At 33.0% G+C, this 10,380-nt stretch overlaps 2 protein-coding genes across 7 annotated transcripts in view; one reads left to right on the top strand and one right to left on the bottom strand.

Annotated features, from left to right (window-relative positions):
• Positions 1 to 2,637: 2,637 nt before the first annotated feature.
• LOC148621257 (zinc transporter ZIP1-like) lies at positions 2,638 to 4,391 on the bottom strand. The gene has a single exon (XM_088575408.1). The coding sequence runs from the start codon at positions 4,253 to 4,255 to the stop codon at positions 3,215 to 3,217; it is 1,041 nt and encodes a 346-aa protein (XP_088431534.1). The 5' UTR covers positions 4,256 to 4,391; the 3' UTR covers positions 2,638 to 3,214.
• Positions 4,392 to 9,189: 4,798 nt separating this feature from the next.
• LOC148621256 (furin-like protease kpc-1) overlaps positions 9,190 to 10,380 on the top strand; it is a 75,316-nt gene continuing 74,125 nt past the window's right edge. For 4 of the 6 annotated variants that reach the window (XM_088575401.1, XM_088575400.1, XM_088575405.1 and 1 more), the window contains exon 1: positions 9,191 to 9,607. In XM_088575401.1, coding sequence (XP_088431527.1) covers positions 9,392 to 9,607 — 216 coding nt within the window. In that variant the 5' untranslated portion in view covers positions 9,191 to 9,391. Of the gene's footprint in view, positions 9,608 to 10,380 lie in introns of all 6 variants that reach the window. The other 2 variants (XM_088575403.1, XM_088575402.1) reach the window with 1 other exon arrangement.

Genomic DNA, 10,380 nt, shown 5'->3' with positions numbered 1-10,380 from the left:
TACGTGTAGGTCTTTTCGAGTTCACAAGCTTACACTTTAATGTCTTGAAAGATTGTTGCTCTCTTTATTCGAATAAGAAATTGTTGGAGAGCATGTTTTTGACCAGATAGCTGTGATTTCTTTTAAATGATCTATCCAAGGGCATTACCAATGAAAGCTTGTTGTTATGTATTATAATGCCAAAATCATTAAAGTCTTTCAGAAATATCAAACATTCAAAGAGGCATTTCGACAAGATCGATTTGGGAGGACTGCACAATTTTAGATAAACTACATGGACAAAGTATCATGGCTTATCCTACATTTTCTTCTAGTAACAAAAGAAAATAATCTAGAAGTTCACAAACACGGACTGCATTTTTTTTGCATTTGATCACCAGAACTATGCCAGGTATGCAATGTACTATTAGCTTTTTCTTTTAAATATGAATGATTCGCATCCTGGAGCAGAAGACATGTTACGTGCAAATGGATTTAGTGTCAATAGATCCAGTGTGCAAGCTTTGAGGACTGCAGTAGACATGACAATAGAGCAGACCATTAATCGTCAAGCAAAATTTGCAGGTGGAATTATTTAATTTCGCTGAGATCTTGCTGCTTATCACAGATGATGTGTCAAACGATATTATAATATAGAGCGTCTTTTTCCAAACTTGTTTTCGGTCACGCTCAGATGAATTACAATGACAGTACATGCTAACACAATGTAACTAGAGATTGCTGTATCATGAAAAGATGTTCAGAAGCTTTTAGATTCTTTCAACAATTTCACCAACCCCTTCGCCAAGAGTGATGAAGACGACAGGAATGTCCTATACATCATGTCTTCAATATCATCCGCCACACGGGAAATTGAGCAAGACTTACTCCAGGCTGAAAAAGGAGGACACAGTACAACTCATCATGATTAAGTAATATACAAAATATCAAAGCATCCTTCCAGTAGCTGAGAATTCTGTTACGAAACTTTCCGTTATGCAGCACCTAAAACACTACAAAGTTGATCGGTAAACAAGAAGTAGACGAGCAACGAACGTGAAAGAAGAGACACGGTATAAGTCATCTTGATAAAGCAATACATTTGTATATGTAAGATCTAAGGATTTTCTCCAGAAGAAGCTGAGAAATTTATTAGGAAAAAAGTGTAACGGACGGACGGGCAAGGCGATTGCAGTATAGCCCCACTCTAATGACGAACCTGAAAACGATTGACACCATACACGTTATCATGATAAAAGCAATATATCAAATATCTAACCATTCCCTCTAGTAGAAGCTGGGGAAACAATTAATTACGAAGTTTCCTTGAAACTATAAATTCGATTGGTTAACATGAAGTAGATGAGGGACGAACCTGAAAAACGAAAACACAGAACAAATCATTATGAGAAAACAATATGCCAAATATCTAAAGATTCCCTCCTGTTACGAAAATTTCCGTTATGCAGCCCCTAAAACACTACAAATGTGATCGGTAATTACACAGGAAGCAGAGGAGACACAGTATAAGTCATCATGAGAAAGCAATATATCTAATATCTAAGGATTCCCTCCAGTAGAAACAGAGAAATCTGATACGAAAAAAAAGTGTACGGATTGACGGACGAGCAAACAGGGTGATATTGTATAACCCCACTCTTATTACGAACCTAAAAAGGGGAGACACTGTACCAGTTATCACGTGAAAGCAACATACCAAGTATCTAAGCATTTCCTCCAGTAAATACTGAGAAATCTGTTAGGAAAATTTCCATCAAACTACGAAGTCGATCAGTGAACAGGAAGTAGATGAGTGGCGAACCTGAAAAGGGGGGACACAGTACAAATCATCAGGAGAAAGCAATATCCCAAATATCTAAGCATTCATAGTAGAAGATGAGAAATCTGAACATATTACGGAAATTTCTATTGCGCAGCCCCTACAAATCTACAAAGTTAATCGGTAAACAGAAAGTAGAAAAGCTACGAAAAGGGGAGACACAGTAAAAGTCATTATGAGAAAGCAACATACCTAATGTCTAAACATTCCCTCCAGTATAAGCTGAGAAATCTTTTACGGAAAAAGTGTAACCGACTGACGGACAAGTTAATTGTTGTATAGCCCCACTCTTATGATCATGACGAACATCAAAAGGGGAGACATGGTACAGGTCATCGTGAGATAGCAATATACCTTTTATCTAGGCAATCCCCCAGGTAGAAACTGAGAAATCTGTCACGAAAAAAGTGTAACGGACGGACGGAGAAGGCGATTGTAGTATAGCTCCATGTTTATGAGTAGGGGTACCCGTATAATAATACTTACAAAGGAACAAAAGTAACTGAGCAACTAGTGGATATTCATATGAATCGAATTTACATAAACAGTTTATTTTGTGAAAGTTTAACATATTCAATTCAACATGAGATCAAAACACCAAGCTTTGCCACTTTTGTGCAGATCAATTGCTGTATTTTTCTTGGTTGGTTATTTCCATGTTTCTAATGATTCCATATAATAATTCGTCTTGCACTTTTTTGTCGGCGTTTATCAAATAGAGAACAATAAATTTTAAGAAGACTTGGTCCATTCTTCTCCAGAAGTTTCTCTGATATCTGAAGCCAATTTCAGTTTGTCAAGTAACTTCAAATTGTCTCTTGGGATAGTCATATAATTTTATTTAGTCCTAATAAAATATCAATTCCACATTCATTTTCAATTATCAGCATATAAATGCTCCAAAGTGTGTGTATAAAAATCGATTATATGTATTTAATAAATTTAATACACTGTCAAACAAAAAAACAAAACAAAACAAAAAAACTACGTACAATAAATATGAAAGACAATAGTACTTATTCCACAGATTACGAAGGTATCATGTTATACTTGAGACTATACAAACAAGAAAAGAATGCCTACTTCAAAATTTTTCGTCATTTGGCAAAAAGAAAAAAAACTTCTAAACCTCCCCCATGAACTACAACGGAAATTTGAATTCAAATCAACCTAATTCTAAAGACTTAGTAGCAAGTCCTTCTAAATTGTGAAAGAGAAAAATCATCGTATGTAGTAGGTGTCAATCCTTTAAACAGGACATTCATTGTTGCTTAGAAAATCTTGAACAAGCATTATAACAAAAGAACATTAATGAGTTGTACTAGACCTACAACAGAACAATCCGGAATAAAACGTTCCGATTTAAGTTAAGTTGGAACATACATCACAAAATTGTCATGTAGTACTGTTATTGTGTGTATGGGCAGCTTCGTCACCGTGTTCATGTATTAAGAACAACCCTGACATGGATATAAATCCGATAAATAGAAACAACGTCTTCAGCATCCGAAAATCACAATTACTAAATTCATTTTTAAGTATTTCGAAAAATGTTACATACAAAAAAGTGCCACATGCAATTCCTTGTAGTATACCCTCTACCAGGGACGATGAATCTCCCGAGCCAAACTGAACTATCAATATTCCGATTGCTATCCCAATGGGCGATGAGAAAGCGAATGTCAAAAGGGAACGTATTTGCGACCAGAAAGACAATTTGCTCTGAGAGAGAGTAGTACCAAGACTAAACGCAAGGATGACTTTGTGAAGACTCAATCCAAGAAACACCTCAAGCACGTCGCTTGTGCTCTTCTGAAGCCCTACAGCAAGACCCTCAAATATCGAATGTAACGATAAAGCAGTTAACAACAGTACTGATCTTAGAATAGAGTTGTCCGATTCAGAGGTATGGGCAGCGATAGACACGCTGCTCTCGAAATCCGTGTGTACCTCTTCGTTTGATCCGTCATTGCCGGAATCATTGCCGCTGTCAAACTTTGTCGATTTATACTCAACTTTAAATTCGTCTTTATTATGTAATAGTCCCTTTCTCTCACTTGATGAGTGTTTCTTTGAATATCTTGGGCCCTTTCCCTGTCTTTCTTGGTATGTCGAAACGGCTTGTTCAACTGTTAACATCATAACAAGACCGACGATCATGATAAACTCAGCGACAGGGTATTCGTGAAAGCGTTCACTGTCATGTAAGTGTCCCTCTAAAGCCTCTCTAGTTTCTGGGAGTAAGTCCATCAAACATGTTGCCATGAATACACCGGCAGCAAAACAGCTCAAAACACTGATGACTATCCTATACAGTCTAGATCGACGATCTCTAACTTTAAAGTGCCAAAAACATTTTATTGGAATAAATCCGATAATGAATGATCCTACGAGAAGTCCAAGAAGGATTAAGGTTTTTACAACCTGAAAGTCCATGATAGTATGTGAAAATTTGAGACTGTTTCACATTTTGTCCGGTACGTTATAGACTTTGATATCACATGGTTATTATCTGATAAATTTGAACCGGTCAACGATAACACGCGAGGAGGTGAATATTTAGTACTTTGTATGCGTGATTCACATTTTTAAAAGACCTGAAAGTTCTATATTTATACAACCGCTCACATAATTATTAAGTATTTATTTATGACACATTGTCATTAATTCAGGTCAAGTTCGTATGTTTCCCATTTCATCTTTTTAGCAATGGCTATACATTCAAAACAAAAAACATATGTACAATATTAGTGTTCTATAGAGACTGATAGAAAACACTTACACACAAAATTAAGGGAAAACGAAAAACGCAAATCAAATTGGTATAGGTCTCAGTCTTGTATTCTTTGCCCCATAGGCTTCTATAGTATACCTTAAATTTTCATGATTTTTAAAAAAAAAATAGACAAGGAGTTTCAATCTAACTTTAGACCATGTTTTCCATTTAGGAAATGTCAAAAATAATTTTAGGTCTATTTTAGAAAAAAAAGGCACGGACTTTGGTACACCAGGACAGGTCAAATTAAACATAGACTTTTCTACTTTCACTTTTATTTTGAGTTCAGAAGCCTTATTTTACATGAAAATACTGTTTTTCCTCAAAAACAAGTTTTTTTTTGTGTCATAGCTTGATATCTACCCATTACTTTTGATAAAAAAAATGATAGTCATTTTCCAAGAAACAAAAATAGAAAAAGACAAAAAGAAAGCGCACTATATTTTAGCCGCTCAGGAATATGTAATACAAGACTGATACCTATAGAATAAATTTTCAAGGTTGTGATCCCATTTTGCCTTAGTTGTGAATGTAGGTAATAAATGTGTATAAATCTTTCATGGTCCTCCTATAGAACCATGGAATGGAATTGAAGGCAACTTTTTTTTCAAAATTTAATTATTATACGAATCATTACATATACTATAATAATCACCTCCTCATGCCATTTATACCGATATATACCGCCATTTAAGTTGTTCATCCCAGATCTTATCAAGTGGCGACAAACCATTTTAGTTTAAAAAGAAAGAAAAGAAAAACGATCAACGGATTTCTATAAGTCGTCATGGCCTGAGAGACTGATCGTTATTTCTAGTCGTTTTATTTCAAATAAAATGCCCTCTAACTTACTCAATGCTGATTGTATCATAATCAAAAGTACTTTTGTGCTGAACTTATATCTAATTAAGTTAAGTAATGCATATTGCAAAGTGCAGTTGAACTGATCGTAATCGTATGATTTTATATCAGCAGGTTGATATATGCGCACTTGTATGGCAAGCCAAAGTGGACAAAAATCAACATTTTGTAATATTAGAAAATGAATTTTTAATATTACAAAATCATTTTTTTAATATTAGAAAATATTTCTTAATATTAGAAATTCAATTTGTAATATTAAAAATTCATTTTCTAATATTACAAATTCCTGATTTAGTAGTATTATAAAATATCACACATTTTTTAATATTACAAATTGAATTTGTAATATTAGAAAATGAATTTGTAATATTAGAAAGTCACTTTTGCTCCTTTTCAAAATTTCTGGATCCGCCCTTAAATTGTACATACAAAACTAACAGTAGGATTTGGACAAAAGCTTACTATTATATAATGTTTTGTGTCCTTCAGATTGAACTTGCAAATAAATCCATGTTCTTAAAATAAACTAGCTATTAAAGGCTTGTAAATCAAATGCTACGTGAAATGATTGACTAACGAAAATGATATAACAAAATTAATGAAGAGAATACATGAAAATGAGGCATTACTAAACATTTACTTTTGATAATTAACTCCTGTACTTTACGAAAAAAAATCTGTACATTTGTTCAACCTGCCACTCTTCGCATGGCTTCTATCTGAGCATTTTAGCTTGTTTACTTATACACTTGTATAGTTATACCAGATGACGTCACAATATTCTAAAATTAGTCGTATAAAAGAAAAAAATAGCTTTTCACTAGTTGTGAATCTATCATGTAAGAATCGCATCTTTTGGGGAATATCAATCGTTTAATAAGCCTTTTTTACTACATATAAAATGATTAATATATATATAATGAATGTAGTCATGCTAAAGCCATTATCTGAAAAATAATACCATGATGTTTATGGGATTCAACTTCCTGACATCACCAAAAGTGGGTGCAGTGGCTTTACCGACTAACATGAGACATGTCACTGTCCAAGATCCTGGCAGCATTGTCAGGAATACTAAATATAGTGTCTACAGTTTTACGTATTCACTAGTATTATCTGCAAAGAGTTTGATGTACGCAACTATACCAGATACTATGACGTTGATAAATAATATGAACAATAAAGGTCGTAAGTGGAGCCATGATGAACACCCGCTTTAAATTAGTCTACAGTCTAAATTACTTCCATATAGACGACCCTTTTATTGTACCCTCCCCGATAATTATTTTTAAACCAATGCAGCAATGTCCCCGAAATTCAATTATTTTAGTTTAGTTTAAATTAGAGTCCAAAACACGGTCGAATGCTTTACTTATATCACAGAATACGACTCTTATTTCTTTACCTCTATGAGGAGCTCGATCAGTATTATCTGAGAAGCTGACTGATTAATCCCTTTTGTAAACCCAGACTGATTTGTAGTGATATTCTTGCTTTGAACAAAAAATTGTGAACGTGTTCATAGACACGTCTTTCCGATTAATCATTTAGAAAAAAAATGCATAAAAGTGAAATTGCTCTATCTTTTTCGCTTCAAAAGAGTTATTCCTTTAAAAATGGCATCACATTTGCATTTTCCCACTAAGTTTGGAAGACAGAAGATAACAGTGATAAGATAAAACTCTACATAATAGAGTCTTCTTCTTTCAACAAACGGTGATTTATCAGGCAAGAACCTGATACTTGAATGGTATTCAGAGTTGTAAGCATTGCCGTTAAGAGTAACTTTACTGATTTGTTCTTCTGAAAAAATACGAGGGGTCAGCAATCGCTGTATCTAGAACTGTTTGTAAGACTTAGAAATGATTTGCCTTAATTATCAGATCATTTGAAGTCAGTTTATTATCCATTAGTAATTGTGGAATTCCAGAATGAGAGGGATTGATCCCAGACAACAGTCTGGTTACATATTTCAACAAGGACTGAAATGAATTGTTCGTATTACTCCATTTATTCAGAATATCTGAGTTACTCGTATTGTGTGCTGTTCATTTTACTTTATGTTGCTGGAGTTTACAGATGCAACTGAGATCACTTGTATTGGCCCGATGCGAAGCCGAGGGCCAATACAAGTGGTCGAAACCCAATACGACTGTACGAGGACATAATACAGGATTAATATGAAAATAACCATTTTATGATCCCTTTATTAACTGATGACTTAAAATAACAGGAGTTATCTGTACAAACTTTTTTTTTTAAATACAAATTTCTGAATTATTTATTTTATACAATATCTTACATTTTGTAATATTACCAATTGAATTTGTAATATTAGAAAATGAAAAAAAAACAAAAAAAAAAAAAACACTTTGTAATATTGCAAAATCAGTCACGTTTTATAAAATTACTAAATGATTTTCCAATATATTTTTTTAATATTAAAAAAAAATGATAATATTGACAAATATTTTTTACTTCAGAAAATGATTTGCTGATTTTACAAAATGAAGCCTTTTTTCAATATTAGAAAGTGCCTCTCTTATATTAGAAATGATTCGTAATATTAAAAAATGTTTTCTAATGTAATGAAATATAAAATATTCAAAGGGCTTTTCTAATATTAAAAAATCAATTTCTAATATTAAAAAAAAAACATTGTCTACTATTACCAAGATGTTTTGTGATATTAGAAATCAAGTCTGCAATATTAAAAAAAAAACGAATTTGTAAAAGGTCATTCTTTAATACTAGAAAACACCTATTTTTTTTATCCACTTTGGCTTGCCATAAGTCTATGTAAAAATCATGTAAATTCTGTAATATATGCTACCCCCTGCTATGTCTGTATGATGAAATAATTATTCATTCCAATCTGTCTGCTCTAAGGAGATATTTCACATTGAGAATCCAGTAGTTTCTGTTATGTTTCAGTGTCATTTACGGAGTTATCTAACCTCATTTTAAATTTTACAACAAATTCGATATAGTTTCATCCCATTAGAACAAGGGTTATATGAAAAGCCACATGTTTCTTTCTGTTCATTATAATATTTTAAACAAAATATCAAAATTAAAAATATGTAGGCTTTCCATGATTGGTATGAATCACATTTTGAATGATGGTACTTAATATTTTTGACATAATAGTAATAACGCATAAAACTTCTATTATTATATATAATTTCAAAACATATCAGTTAGCATACATATTTAATGAAATTTTCTTTATTATACACTTCAGGGGTGGATCCAGGATTTTAGATTTGGGGCGGGCGCACAGTTAAAATTTCGCAAGGCGAAAAGTTTTTCGATGTTAAATTTTTGAAATATTCTTCTAGAGTGGTGCAATGTAGATATCTTTTGTTTAGTCCGAATTTCCTCTGATCCTGCAACCCTCCTTTTTTATTTGGATATTGCAACCCTCCTTTTTTTATTTGGATATTGATATATCCAAATTAAAAAAAGGAGGGTTGCAGGGTCAGAGGAAATTAGAATATCTAAAATTAGCGAGAAATAAAAGTTTCAACCTAAAACCACCTTAATCTACCCATGACAACCCATGCTTTACAAATTTGCACGCCCGCCACGCCCCGCCTGAATTCTCCCCTGCACTTTAATAAAGAAAAATTTCTATAACAAAGCGGTTATCGTCAAGGAAATAAGAAACAGGCGGGAAATTACAGTTACCTTTCTTGTCTTTCTCATTCCAATTCTTAACGGTAGGTGGCTCTGTACGGGGTCACCAAAGATCACGGAAGTAGGATGTAAACTTACCGAACGTGACGTGTTTTGGTGTAAAAGATGTTTTGAAAGCGAATACACATTAACTACAAACATGTTTCTACAGAGATGTTAATAGTAGAGTTAAGTTCCATGTTCTGAAGCTCCAGTCTTCAGCTTTTAGGATTTAGTACGCTTTAAACAACGCTATGATGCCAAATCTACTCGGTCTTTCTTTCTCAAGAAAAACTCTATTTTCCGTGCACAGCTTTCGGACGTTAATGTTTTGTTATCTCTCTTTTTTAATATTATCTAGTTACAAATGTTCAGCGTATTATGTGAATGAATTCGCCGTCCATATTAAAGGGGGTGTCGTACAGGCAAATAAAATTGCTAAAGAATTTGGATTTACAAACCAAGGACAGGTCAGTATGTTCACGTTATTATCCCCCAATGCATTTGTTTTTATAGGCTTCTACTAGAAACAGTCTTTAGAACTTATTTTACATTCAAATGTACTGTCACTGGCTTGATTTCTCAAAAGCTTATGTTGGTGTCTTACATGTATTTCATTTTTTACAGTAAAAAAATGCAGCCATACATGTAAATCTTAGGTACATGTACATGTAGTAGTATAAACACGGTCAGACATTTTAAAATTATACTGTATACAATGTAATTTAAAATATCAAGAAGTCTATCAAGAAATGCCTAATGGTGTCTATATACTAGTATACATGTAGGTGAGTTGTGATGACAGTTTTATGTACAAAGCTATTTTGGAGTGACATCCTCAGTATTCAAAACCATTTAAGTGACATTAATTTCAGAAAATGTGATAACCATACACTAACATGACAATTTTTGTTTTTGTTAATTCTAATTTACATTTTTGTAATGTAAAAAATGTACATCTACATGTGTACTTACAAAGGATGTACATGTAGTGTATGATGTACGATGTACATTGTACAGTACATGGATTGTACCTCCACAAAATTCAAAACCAACTATAGCATAAAAGTAACATGTACATATGTATATGACAGACTTTGGTTTTCAGAGGAGTTGATATACAAATGTGTAACACTTGTGTACATCTACTTGTTGAAAGTTGACATTTGTCTTATTATTATTGGTATAATTTGTGAATACATACATGTACATATACATTTGTAGAACAACATGTTCAATTCTT

Source organism: Perna viridis, chromosome 3 (genome assembly GCF_037379345.1).
Source record: "Perna viridis isolate PV_CMFRI_1.1 ecotype Kerala chromosome 3, ASM3737934v1, whole genome shotgun sequence".
NCBI classification, from domain to species: Eukaryota; Metazoa; Mollusca; class Bivalvia; order Mytilida; family Mytilidae; genus Perna; species Perna viridis.
The sequence above is the reverse complement of the archived record's forward strand: the minus strand, read 5'-3'. Positions and strand labels throughout refer to the sequence as shown.